Source organism: Tenrec ecaudatus, chromosome 8 (genome assembly GCF_050624435.1).
Source record: "Tenrec ecaudatus isolate mTenEca1 chromosome 8, mTenEca1.hap1, whole genome shotgun sequence".
Lineage (NCBI taxonomy): Eukaryota > Metazoa > Chordata > Mammalia > Afrosoricida > Tenrecidae > Tenrec > Tenrec ecaudatus.
The window spans coordinates 53449570-53463336 of record NC_134537.1 but is presented as its reverse complement, the minus strand read 5'-3'; the positions used below and the strand labels follow the sequence as shown (position 1 = coordinate 53463336).

Sequence of the window (13767 nt, the reverse complement as noted above, 5' to 3'; positions counted from 1 at the left end):
ATTTTTGGTTTTTCTTTTATGGCTCAATTTCTAAATGGCCATTTTAAATGAAACACGTCTGTTTTGAAGGAATGAAAAAGTGATAGTCATGTTCCCACCGGGCCCTGGTGCCGTGTGTTATGCACTGGGCTGCTGGCTGCATGGTCACTTTAAACCCACGCGGCATTCCTTGGGAGGAAGTTGAGGCTGTTTGTTCCTGTAAAGATCCATAGTGCTGTAGTTCATTGTGCCAGCCTGGCCGATAAATACAAGTAGGATTAACTGAAGGGTAGAGGGATAAATGGCTCGGTGAGCCTCACCTTGGTTGTTCTGTGCCTCAGTTTAAAGGGGTACACTACCTGTGGGATGCCTAGCCTGTGGACTGTGTCGCTGTATGATGAGGTCCCTTTAAGCCCACACGATTGGAATGTCCATCTCTGGAGCTGGGGACTGACAGTTGATAACAGTTGGGGACCTGCCTTGCTGTTTGCTGCCTGGGTATCCATAGCCCAGCTCTCTCTACAGAAGGGGACTGGCCCTGTCCAATACACATAGCTTCAGAAACCCTAGCAGGGTTGCTCTGGTGGAATCAACTTCATGGCAATGCATCATCACTTGGCATTGTCTATTGGTTAAAATGGCCTTTTTCAGTTAAGATCCACAGAGCTGTTCGACTCCATTCCCTGCCACAAACACTAATGTCCCGGGGCTGGCATCTTGGTGATTCGTAGTCCACCTTCACACTCCTGGCGTCTTCTTGTGGTAGCGCTTCTCTGGTTTCTTCCTACCAGCGTTGTTTTCACAGATACCTTAAAGGCACTTGTATAATGTAATTCTACTGTCTTAGGCTGGGTTAACTAGAAAAACAAATCCAGTGACATTCATATTTATATAAGAAAGAACTTTATAACAAGAAGTAATTACAGACCAAGAAAATGTCCTGGGCCTGTCCAGCCCAAATCCACACTAATGCACAAGTCCTTCTCAGACTCGTGCAGCCACATGCAGTGATGCAGGATACAGGAAGACCCTGGTGGCTGGTGGGTGCAGCGTCCTGTGGGCCCAAGTCAATGGAAATAGGGTAGTGCTCTGGCAGCTCTCATGATCCATGGCAGAAACCTAGCAGACCTGACTGTGGAAGGGAGAGACGGGGTGGGGCCCAGGGCCCTTGCTTATAAGAAAGCTATACTCCTAAGGCCATAGCTGCTGGTTTCTCTCCCTTCCCTCCCCCACACCTCTGCCCTCAATCAACTAAATTAGTAGGAAATAATAATTTCACAATTGAAAAGGGGAAAATTTTTTAAATTCTAAAATATCACATTCTATCAAGCAAAATGATAGAGAAAAGGAAATAAGAACCAGTTTAACATTTTACAGAAGACTCTTAAACTCAAAGTCCAGAGTACAAGGGATTGAGCATGGTAAGGGCAACAGATAGGGCAATATATGAGTAAAAAGACAGGGCAATATATGAGTAATACTTGGTTAGCCGAGTCCTGTGTAGTAACAGGAACTGGTTTTGAACTCCAGCGATGGCCCTTAGTGGCTGCATGAGTTTAATAAAATCATATCATTTGCATTGCCACTTTCTGGATGGTAAAGCAGAAAGTCTCACAATGCTGACCGGGACGTTAAAGATGGTCAACCAGTTCACAGCTATTCGTGGTCTTAACGGAGCCTGTCGAGGAGAGAGGAGACTCACCAATGGGGTGGGCCCTGGTAGCACAGAGGTTATGAGTTGGACTGCAGGGCAAACGTGGACAGTTTGGAAACCAGCAGCTTCTCTGTGACAAAGGCTGGGCTTTCTACCCCCATTCAGAGTGAGTCTTGGAAACTCACAGGAGCAGTTCTACCCTGTCCTGTGGGGTCAACTATGAGTGGGTATCCACTTGAGGGTGGTGAGAACTCATGACAAAGTCCCAAAGTCATAAATCTCTTTTGGAAGCAGGCTGCCACACTGTTTTCCTCCAGTGGCCTATGGATTCAAGCCACAGTACACAACCTCTGCACCTCGAGGACTTACAAAGTTGTTAAGCCAAACTAAATCCAATTCTACTGAGTCCATTGGAACCCATCCTGAGTCTAGGGAGCAAATGCTCCACAGGGGCTGGAGGCTGTAAATCTTTAAAGAAGTCCATGAATTTGCAAATGTGCTTTACACAATTGATATATGTATGGCAATAAGTGTTGTGTGAACCCCTAATAAAACGATTAAAATATTTTTAAAAATAAAAATATTTAAAAATAATAAAAAAATAGTACACTATTTCATCATTCTTCCTCAGAGGGACTGTTGGGTTCCAACTGTTGAGTCCTTAACCTCCTGTCCCGCGGGCCCCTTGATAAGCCCATTGGCACCGAGTAGATCTATTCCCCCTAGACAAAGTTGCTCACTGCCACTGAGTTGATACCTGCTCATAGTAACCCTATAGGGCCGGGCAGCACTGCCCTATGTGGTTCCAAGCCTCTAGCTGCTGATGGGAGTAGAAACAACTGCAAATGTTTTTCCTGGTGCAGATTGCCTGGTGCTCCTCCACAGAGGTGGCACGGTGGGGAGAGTGGAGGCACAGTGGGAAGGGAGCGGGTTCAAATGCACCCACTGATCTGAGCAGGGAAACCACCAGTCCTAGCAGACTCACAAACAGCACCTTATTGAATTACTCGGAGGGCAGCATTCGCGCCGGGGGAGGAGCCAGGCCGAGCACGTGGGCGCGGCTGCAGCGCTGGGGTGCGTAGTGCGCAGAACAAGGCGCTCGCGCAGCTGCGGGCGGTCAGTCCATTGTGGGGCTTGCGCTGCAGCCTGCCGGGGAGATGGTGGAAGCGTGGTACATGGACGAGTCCCCGGACGACCCGAGGAAGCCCCACCGGCTGGAGCCCGGCCGCCCGGTCGGCCTGGAGCAACTGCGTGGGCTCGGCGTGTTTTACTGGAAAGTACGTTGGGCGCCAAGGAGAGGCCTAGACGCGAGAGTACCACGGTCTCACCTTCCGAAGCCACCGGGACCCGACAGCCCTCCCCGTGGGAGACGCATTCTGCGCCGCGCGGGGCTGGCGCTCGTCGCGGGAGGTGCCATCCCCCCAGGCCCCCCGAATCCTTCGCCCCAGGCCGCCCCCACCCCCAGCGTACGGGCTTCCTCGCGCGCCCTCTGCCGACCCGCGCGTCGGGTGCAGGGGCGGCGCCGGCGCAGGCGCAGTGCCTGGGCTCCTGGGCGCTCAGCTCCTTGCGCGCCCGCGTCCGACCCGCGCGTCCGGTGCAGGGGCCGCGGAGGCGCAGGCCCAGGCGCAGGGGTCGGGCTTGGGCTCCTGGGCGCTCCGCGCACACTTTGCAGCGGGGTGGGCCTGGCCGGGCCCGGGCCCTCTGGGTGCTGGCGGGGAAGGACAGTGGTTTGTGCGTTGCTCATTTGGCTGCTTCGCGTTAAAACACCCCGGGCCCCTGTGTGTTCGGAAGAGTGGATTATTCCCAGTGGAGGGCCACTCTGACCTTGAGGACACAGCAGAGGCCAGCACCTGGAACGTGGGGCCCTCCGCTCCCTGGTGCGCGTTGGGAGTCTCTGGGTAGAAAGGACTTGGAGAAGTACACGGGGTCTTTGTGGGAAGAAACAGTGGCGACCATTGAGCCTGCGCAGGCTGAGTTTGGGAAACTGGAGAGAGCCGAGGTGGTCAGGTGCCGAACAGTGGACCTTGTGCAACCGAACGAGACACTGCTAGCGCCTGCGCCATCTGCACAATTGTTAGGCTTGACCTGGTTGCAGTCACAGTGTCCATCCATTCACTTCCTGGTGTTCCTCTTTTTCCCTTAGCCTCTACCAAGCATGATGCCCTTCTCCGGGATCTGTGCTCTCCTGGTAACATGTCCCAAGAGTCTCAGTTGGGGAAGTAAACAGGACAGTGGGAAGGGAGCAGGCAAGCATCCTTACTAATAAGGTAAAAAGAATTTGTTGAGGTCCCTTTTTCTATCAATACACTTTGGAAGGCAGTTCTGCTGTAATTCTTTACAATGTATAAACACAGGATGTTCTGATACACTCCTACCGAGTGTGGAACCAGTGAAGTGAGAAATGTGAGCGTTTTTCCCTCTCGCTAAAAGTAACAATATTATAAACATGTCATGCTGGGTTTAATGTCCATCTCTGTGCTGACCAGTATTACTTCTGTCCAAGTGTTCTGGAGTTCAAAACCAAAAAGCCTTTATTGGTTTTTTGTTAGGTGCCAAGCACCATGCACAACAGAAAAAAAAAAACACTACCAATTCCTGGCCACCCTCCAATTATTCTTATGTTGGAATCCATTGTTATAGTTATTCTATCAGTGCATGGTTTTCTGGGGTTTTTTGCTGCCTTCTACATTACCAACGTACTCTGCACAAAGTCTCACCATCCTTGCCTGCTGTCAAATGCTATCCTCTTTTTCATTCATGTAATACTTTCCCTAATAATCGCAACTAGTTTATTTTTAAAGGGCATGTTATAAACAGGTTATTTGATGTAAGGATTTATCATGCTGATGGATACCAGGTAAGGTCTGGGATCAACTGAGAAGTGACTGAATTAAATCGTTGGGAGGGATCTTTTGCCAATCTGCATTTTGGGTGATCGGAATGGAAATGTCTCAGGTATTGCTGGAACTTGTGTGTTCGTCTTAGAGTAAAATGTTTTCTTTTTTTAAAAAATTGGTTTAATTATTAGGGGCTCATAAGTTCATCACAATCCACACATTTATCAATTGTTTGTTTTTTAAGCATTTTATTAGGGACTCATACAACTTAACACAATCCATACATAAATTGTGTAAGGCTCCTCTGTACATTCTTTTTTAAATTTTTTATTATGGGCTCATACAACTCATCCCAATCCATACATATACATGCATCAATTGTATAAAACACATCTACATTCTTTACCCGCATCACTTTCAAAGCATTTGCTCTCCACTTAAGCCATTTGCATCAAGTCTTTTTTGTCCCTCCCTCATAAACCCTTGATAATTTATAAATTATTATTTTGTCATCTCTTTCCCTGCCTGGCATCTCCCTTCACCCCCTTTTCTGTTGTCCGTCGCCCAGGGAGGAGGTCACGTGTAGATCCTTGTAATCGCTTCTGTCTTTCCAACCCACTCATCCTCTACCCTCCCAGTATCGCCACTCACACCCTTGGTACTGAAGGTATCATCCACCCTGGATTCCCTGTGCCTCCAGCTCCTATTTGCACCACTGTACATCCTCTGCTCCATCCAGACTTGCAAAGTAGAATTCGGATCATGGTAGTTGGGGGAGAGAAAGCATTTAGGAACTGGAGGAAAGCTGTATTCTCCTCCCCTAGACCCCTCTGTGAGGGATTTCCAGTGGCTGACAAAATGGCTTTGGGTCTCCATTCTGTACTTACCCCTTAATTCACTATGGTAAAAAAATTTTTTCTGATGATGTCTTATACCTGATCCCTTCGACACCTCGTGATCACACAGACTGGTGTGCTTCTTCCTTGTGGGCTTTGTTGCTCCTGAGCTAGATGGCCCCTTGTTCACCTTCAAGCCTTTAAGATCCCAGACACTATCTCTTTTGATAGCCGGGCACCATCAGCTTTCTACGGCACATTTGCTTATGCACCCATTTGTCCTCAGGGTTCGTATCATGGAGGTGTGCACCCAATGATATAATTTTTTGTTTTTGATGCCTAATAACTGATCCTTTCAGAACCACGTGATCACACAGGCTGGTGTGCTTCTTCCATGTGGGCTTTGTTGCTTCTGAGCTAGATGGCCGCTTGTTTATCTTCAAGCCTTTAAGACCCCAGATGCTATATATTTTGATAGCCGGGCACCATCAGCTTTCTTCACCACATTTGCTTGTTCGCCCGCTTTGTCTTCAGCAGTTGTGTCTGGATGGTGAGCATCATAGAATGCCAATTTAATAGGAAAAAGTATTCATGCATTGAGGGAGTGCTTGAGTAGAGGCCCAAGGTTCTTCCGCTACCTTAATACTAAATCTATAAATATATGCTCATAGATCTATTTCCCCTTCCTCATATATATTTGCATATGCACATGTCTTTGTCTAGACCTCTATAAATGCCCTTTTCCTCCTAGCTCTTTCCTCTATTTCCCTTGACTTTCCTCCTGTCCCACTGTCATGCTCCGTCCCCACCTAGGTTTCAGCTATACCACTTCGTTACTTTACCCTTGATCATTCCTTACCAGACCTGCCACACCCACCTCACCACCAGTTTGGATCCCTTGTTCCCTTGTCCCTGGGTTTGTTAACACCACTTCCTTACCCCCCCCCACCTCCCCTTATCCCATGTCCCCCCTGGGACTGTCAGTTCCATTGTTTTTCCTCCAGATACTTCATCAAGCCTATCTTATTTAGACAGACCTGTGGATATAATAATATCCATTAAAACAAGACAGAGCTGGTACATAATGAGGGCTGGAGGCACAGGGAATCCAGGGTGGATGATACCTTCAGGACCAAGGGTGTGAGGGGCGATGCTGGGAGAGTGGAGGGTGAGTGGGTTGGAAAGGGGGAACTGATTACAAGGATCCACATGTGACCTCCTCCCTGGGGGAGGGACGGCGGGGAAGGGGGGGAAGGGAGACTCCGGATAGGGCAAGATATGACAAAATAACGATGTATAAATTACCAAGGGCCCATGAGGGAGGGGAGAGCGGGGAGGGAGGGAAAAAAAAAAGAGGACCTGATGCAAAGGGCTTAAGTGGAGAGCAAATGCTTTGAGAATGATTGGGGCAGGGAATGTATGGATGTGCTTCATAAAATTGATGTATGTATATGTTTGGATTGTGATAAGAGTTGTATGAGTCCCTAATAAAATGTAAAAAAAGAAAATGATTAGGGCAAAGACTGTACAGATGTGCTTTATACAATTGATGTATGTATATGTATGGACTGTGATAAGAGTTGTATGAGCCCCTAATTGTTTAAAAAAAACAAAAAAACTAGACAGAGCAAAACAAAGCAACAGTATGCAACAAAACAACATCAACAAATCACTGACAAAGAACAAAACAAAACACATCAAGAAAGAAAAGCTTGTAGTTAGTTCAAGTATCGTTGTTGGCCTTTGGGAGTGTTTTCCATTCCAGTCTGTTGGTGCACCAAGCCCTGGCCCCAAAGTTCCCCTTCAGCATTCCCTGGGGACCTTGCCGCTCCATTCCCTTGCTGTTCCGTTGCACTCCCCCAGTGCTTTGACTTGGTGTGGTGGGATCAGGTGGGGTGCAATTCCCACACTGTGTCTCCGGTGCTGTCTCCTGCAGGGCCATGGGTCAGTGAGGGATGTCATATCTCATAGTGGGTTTGGCCATGGGGTCCTCTCTGTGGACTGGCTGCTGTAATTGGGGTCATAATCCTGAGGGCCGGTGGGCCAGGATGTGTTCCACTCTCTCCAACACCCTTTCATCTGCTCCCATGTGCAGCAATCAGATATGTCCCTCTCCCGGAGCTGCAGATCCAATGTCCTTTGGAACAAATTCTTCTGGGGGGAGAGGCAGGCATCCGCTTAATATTTGGTACTGGAGCCAGCCTCCCAGACCTCTCCACTGGTTCCCTACTCCACTCCGGAATGTTGCATTCACACTTCAAGGCACTGGGTTGAAGTCTGGTTCCCCCTTCCCTGTGGAGATATAAACAATACCCTGCCCTTGGGTGGGTTAGTGCCCCATGCCCCCGCTCCCCTTTTCTTATATTCATCATTTTTTTTCCTTTCCCCACCTCCTCCCCAGTTGTCTACCATGTGCATCCCTGGTTTTGGTCTGGTCTCTGCCATACTACACAGTCCTCCCCCCAAGAATGTTTGTATACAGTAGCTTTTTCCCTATGCCCCTTTTGTATTTTTTTAATACTTAACCTCAGCGGGTTCATGTTCTACTTGTCCTTTTGTGCCCGACTTACTTCGCTTAGCATGATTTCCTCCAGTTCTTCCCATGCCACTATGTGCTTCTTATGTTCATCACTGCTTTTTAGTGATGCGTAGTACTCCATTGTATGTATATACCACAGTTTTTTAATCCAATCGTCACTTGATGGAAATTTGGGTTGTATCCAAATCCTTGCAATTGTGAACTGTGCCACAATGAACATTGGAGTACAGATGTCTGGTCTTGGTTTCTTTCTTGCTTCTTCTGGGTATATGCCCAGTAGAGGGATTGCTGGGTCATATGGAAACTCTATTTCCATCTGTTTCAGATATCACCAGATTGATTTCCATAGTGGCTATACATACCTACAGGTCCACCAGCAGTGATGAGAGTTCCTGTCTCCCCACAGCCCCTCTAACACTTGTTGCTTTCTGATGTTTTGAATTGGGCTACCTTTGAGGGTGTTAGGTGGTACCTCGTTGTTTTAATTTGCATTTCTCTTATGGCTACAGATTGGGAACATTTTCTCATATGTTTGTGGACCATTCGGATTTCTGCCCCTGTGAAACATCTGTTCAAGTCCTTTGCCCACCTCTAGTGGGCAATTAGTTTTTTTTCTTTTTGGAAGCTATCAGAGTATTGCAGATTTTAGTAATAAGGCCTTTGTCTGATGTGTCATTGCTAAAGATATTTTCCCAGTCCATGGACTCTCTTACTACTCTCTTAGTGAATTCTTTCGATGTACACGTGTTTTATCTTCAGTATATCCCATTTGTCAATTTGTGCCTCCTCTGTGTGTGTGTCCATCTGTAATCTGCGCAAGTATGCACTCCTTTTGCATTAGAGTTATTTATCCTCCAATTGTTCACTCTTGTTTTCTTTGTCTTCCTTTTGTTGATTTCCAGCCTTATGGCACAGTGGTCAGAGAGAGGTTTGTATTATTTCAGTGTGCTTAAATTTATGTAGATTTGCCTTATGACCCAGCATGTGGTCTATCTTCGAATGTGTGCCATGGGGACTGGGAAAGAATGTGACATTTTTTGTATTTGGATGAAAAACTCTGTAAATATCTCTCAGGAAAAATTGTCTAATTGTGGTGTTTAGCTCTCTAGTCTCCTTGTTGAGTTTCTTTCCCTGTGATCTATCCTTCTCAGAGACTGGTGTGTAGAAGCCACCCAGTATAATTGTCTAGTCTGTGATTTCTTTTTTAATCTTTTGGAGTGTTTGGTTGACGTATTCAGCCGGTCTCTCATTTGGGCAATATATGTTTACAGTGCATAGTGGTTCTTTGACTACCATTCCCTTGAGCATTATATAGTGTCCCTTCTTACCTCTTTTTATGGTTTGCGATTTTATCCAAGATTAGGATTACAACCCCTGCTTTTTTTGTATTGCTGTTTGCTTGGTAGGACCTTCTCCAGCCTTTGATTCTCAGCCTGTTTTTGTCTGTACCCTTGAGATGTGTCTCCTGTAGGCAGCAGATTGATGGGTTGTGTTTTCTAAGCCAGTCTGCTGGTGTCAGTCTTTTAATGACTGAGTTCAGGCTATTGATATTCAGGGTTATTACCTCCATCTGCGAACTCTGCGATGTCATATACCTTTTGTGTTCGGAGTTTTCCTACTTTCCTTTCTCATTAATGTGTGAGTGTGTGTGTATGTGTGTGTATCATTCTTGACTTCTTTCCATGCTTAAGCCAATGCTATCTTGGGATCTGTTTTCTCTTTGTTGCCCTCTGGGTGAGGTTGTTCTGTGTGACGGTCTCTTATTTATGCTTGGTGAGTGTTGTTCTGCCCATACTGAGTCGGCAAGGATCTTTCGTAAGGCTGGGTTTGTTTTAACATATTCTTTGAGATTTTCCTTGTCTGGGAAGACTTTTACTTCTCCTTCTGTCTTGATCGATAATTTGGCTGGGTAGAATATTCTTGGATTTGCGTTGTTTTCCTTAAATTTTTGGAATATGTTGCTTCAATCTCTCCTCTTCATAGTTTCTGCTGATCGGTCTGAGCACATTCTTATGTGGTTACCTTTATATGTGATTGCTTGTTTTTCCCTAGCTGCTCTCATGATTTTCTCCTTTTCCTCAAAGTTGGATAGTTTAATTATTATGTGCCTTGGTTACTTCTTCTTGGGGTTCAATCTTGCTGGTGTTCTTTCAGCCTCCTGAATGGTTGCCTGGTTTTCATTCATTAGGGTGGGGAAATTTTCCTCCAGGAGTTCTTTCACTGTTGTTGCAGATGACTTCTTTGTTGTGTCTTCCTCTGGTAAGCCAATGATTCTAATGTTGTTCCGCTTCATAGCATCAGACATAGCTCTTAGGTTTTCTTCAGCTTCTCTGATGATCTTATTAGATTTTTATTCATGTTTGTTAAAGTCTGCTTGGCTGTCCTGCAAGTCACTGATGCGGTTCTCTGATTCCTCCAATCAATTCTCCAGGTCCATGTTTCTGCTACTGTTTTTTGTTATCTCCTCCCTAAGCTCCTGTATTTCCCTTTGTTGTATTGCCTTTATCTCCTCTATCATTTCATCCTTTTTCGGTATTGTTTCCCTCATATCTTGTATGACTCCAAGCAGCATTCTGAGAATTCCTTTCTGTGGCAGCTCAGTGTCTGCTTCCTTTATGAATGTTGTTATGTTCAGGTCATCTTCTGCGATTGGCTTTTGTTTCTCCTGTTTTGTTGTTGAGGTCGTTGGGGCTGATGGTTGTTTGCGTTGTGTTGTTTTAGAGGGACCAGGTGCTATTTTCCAAGGAGTCTAAGAGCACTGGCTCTCTCTGGGATTTTTATAGGAATGCTTCTTCGAACTGCCTACAGCTAATTTTACTATGGGTTTAACCTACCTCTTTATCCTCTTGTGGCTTCCCTATCAGGGGGGTGCCCCAGAAGGTTAGTAGGTTGCCTGCTTTGGTGTTGCAGAGGTTGGGCAGAGGTTCCTGCAATAGCTTGGAATGTTGATGAGTGTTGGCTGAGCTACCTTATGCTCCCAGGTACACAGGCAGGAATTCCCTGGTGAGAAGTTGGGCAGAATATCCTCCTGAGGGAAAGCGGGCCTTTCCCTAACCTTGGGCTTGCTACCCAGGGTGGAGCTCACGTAGCTGGGTGTGGTACAGGCATAAATGCCCTAGGGCAAAGGCAGTATTCTGTAGGTCAGCAGTGGGGTGTGAGAGAACAGGATAGAGACAAAGAGGAGGAGAAAAATTGAAAAGTAAGACCAATTAGACTGCAGGAATTTAGGGAAGCAAAAGCAACTATGTAGCTGAGTCCCACTCTGCTTGTGGAGCTGCAAGGGTTTAGTTCCAGCCCGGTGGCAACATGACAAGCCCCAGCTGCAATCCTCAGCTAAGCAACAAGAAAAGTCATGAGAAAGCCGCTGAGCAGCCCTTAAAGAAGTGGGGGAACAGAGGGCAGAGATGTAAACAGAAGCAGCAATGTACCTGAACCCTGATCCCTTCCCGTGGAGCAGAGAGGGTTTGGGTTTAGTCCCTGCTCAGACGTGGCGGCGGTAAGCTGTAGCTATGCAGTGAAAAAGCTCCTGCGCAGCCTTCCAAGGCTGTGTGGGAACAGAGAGAAGAGATGTAAACAGAAGCAACAATGTAGCTGAACCCGGATTCCTGTCAGTGAAGCTGCAAGGGTCCTGTCCATGCCCTGCGGCAGGTGGGGGGTGGGAGGTAGGGAAACTGTGGCTGTGGTGAGACCAAGCCCCACTACAGGCTCCAAATGGTTCTGGTCCTGGCAGATACAGTGGCTGGGCCAAGGTCAAGCCTCAGCCGGCTTCCACTGAGGTAAGCCAAAAGCCCCCAGCCCCTCAAAACCCCTTAGGTCTGTGCCTACTTATCTTTATGATGCTCCTCCTGTTGAATTTCCATCTAAGCAACTCTCCTGGGCTGGATTCTGCGGAGTCCCTCTGGTATGTGTCCTACATGCATCAATTGTATAAAGCACATTTGTACATTCATTGCCCTTATCATTCTCAAAACATTTGCTCTCCACTTAAACCCAGGGCATCAGGTCCTCATTTTCCCCTCCCTTCCCGCGCCCCCCTCCCTCATGAACCCTTGATAATTTATAAATTATTATTTTGTCATATCTTGCCTTGTCTGATGTCTTCCTTCACCCACTTTCCTGTTGTCCGTCCCCCAGGGAGGGGTCACATGTAGATCCTTGTAATCAGTTTGCCCTTTCCAACCCACCCTCCCTCTATGCTCCCAGTGTCACCACTCACACCACTGGTCCTGAAAGGATCATCTGCCCTAGATTCCCTGTGTTTCCAGTTCCCATCTGTACTAGTATACATCCTCTGGCCTCGCCAGACTTGCAAGGTAGAATTGGGATCATGATAGTGGGAGGGGAGGAGGCATGGGAACTAGAGGAAAGTTGTATTTTTTGTTGTTGCTACATTGCACCCTGACTAGCTCGTCTCCTCCCCGAGACCCTTCTGTAAGGGTATCTCCAGTGGCCTACAAATGGGCTTTGGGTCTCCACACTGCACTCTGCTCCCTCATTCACTTTGGTAAAGTTTTTTGTTCTGATGATGCCTGATACCTGATCCCTTCGACACCTTGTGAACGCACAGTCTGGTGTGTCTTCCATGTGGGCTTTGTTCCTTCTGAGCTAGATGACCACTTGTTTACCTTCAAGCCTTTAAAACCCCAGAAGCTATCTCTTTTGATAGCCGGGCACCATCAGCTTTCTTCAGCACATTTGCTTATGCACCCATTTGAGTTCAGCGATCATATCATGGAGGTGAGCACACAATGATATGATTTTTTTGTTCTTTAATTCCTGATACCATCCCTTCAGAACCTCGTGATCACAAAGACTGGTGTGCTTCTTCCATGTGGGCTTTATTGCTTCTGAGCTAGATGGCAGCATTTTTACCTTCAAACCTTTAAGACCCCAGATGGTATATCTTTTTATAGCCAGGCACCATCAACTTCCTTCACCATATTTGCTTATTCACCTGCGGTGTCGTCAGTGGTTGTGTCAGGAAGGTGATCATCATAGAATGCCAATTCAATAGAATGTATTCTTGCATTGAGGGATTCCTTTAGTGGAGGCCCAATGTCCTTCTGCTACCTTAATACTAAACCTATAAATATATGCACATAGATCTATTTCCTCATCCCCATCTATAAATATATTTGCATATATACACGTCTTTATCTAGACCTCTATAAACGCCCTTTGCCTCCTAGCTCTTTCCTCTGTTTCCCTGACCTTCCTCATGTCCCACTATCATGCTCAGTCCCCAGCAGGGTTTCAGCAATTCCTTTTGGTTACAATATCCTTGCTCATGCCCAACCAAGCCTCCCAAACCCACCTCACCACGAATTTGGATCTCTTCCTGTTCCCTTGTCCCTGGGTATGTTACACCACCACCTATCCCCCGACCTCACCCTTTCTCATGTCTTCCTGGAATTGTCGGTTCGGTTGTTTTCTCCTCCATATTGTTCATCCAACCTATCTTTCTTAGACAGACCTGTGGAGATTATAACATGCACAAAATTAAGACAGAGCAAGACTAAGCAACAATACAAAAAAACAACAACAACAAACCAATGACACAAAACAAAACACAACAAGAAAGAAAAGCTTGTAGTTAGTTCAAGTATTGTTTGTTGGCCTTTAGGAGTGTTTTCCAGTCCTGTCTTTTGGGGATCCACGTCCTGACCCCATAGTCTACCTTCAGAATTCCCTGGGAACCTCTCCGATCCATTCCCTTGCTGTTCTGCTGCACCCCCTTAGAGTTTTGCCTCTGTGGGGTGGGATCGGGATTAGAACAGGCCCAATTCCCACACTGTGTCTCTGGTGCTGTCCCCCGCTGGGCCATGGGTCATGTGAGGGGCGGCATGTCTTATAATGGGGCTGGCCATATGGTCGTCTCTGTAGACTGGCTCCTCTAATTGGGAACATCATTCTCACGGCCTG

General features: G+C 46.8%; 1 protein-coding gene across 1 annotated transcript in view; it reads left to right on the top strand.

Moving 5' to 3' along the window:
• Nucleotides 1-2706: 2706 nt before the first annotated feature.
• Nucleotides 2707-13767, top strand: part of LOC142454943 (acireductone dioxygenase) — a 41871-nt gene continuing 30810 nt past the window's right edge. Inside the window, exon 1 of the mRNA XM_075556380.1 lies at nucleotides 2707-2910. Within this exon, the coding sequence (XP_075412495.1) occupies nucleotides 2791-2910 (120 nt within the window). The 5' untranslated portion in view covers nucleotides 2707-2790. The remainder of the gene's footprint in view (nucleotides 2911-13767) is intronic.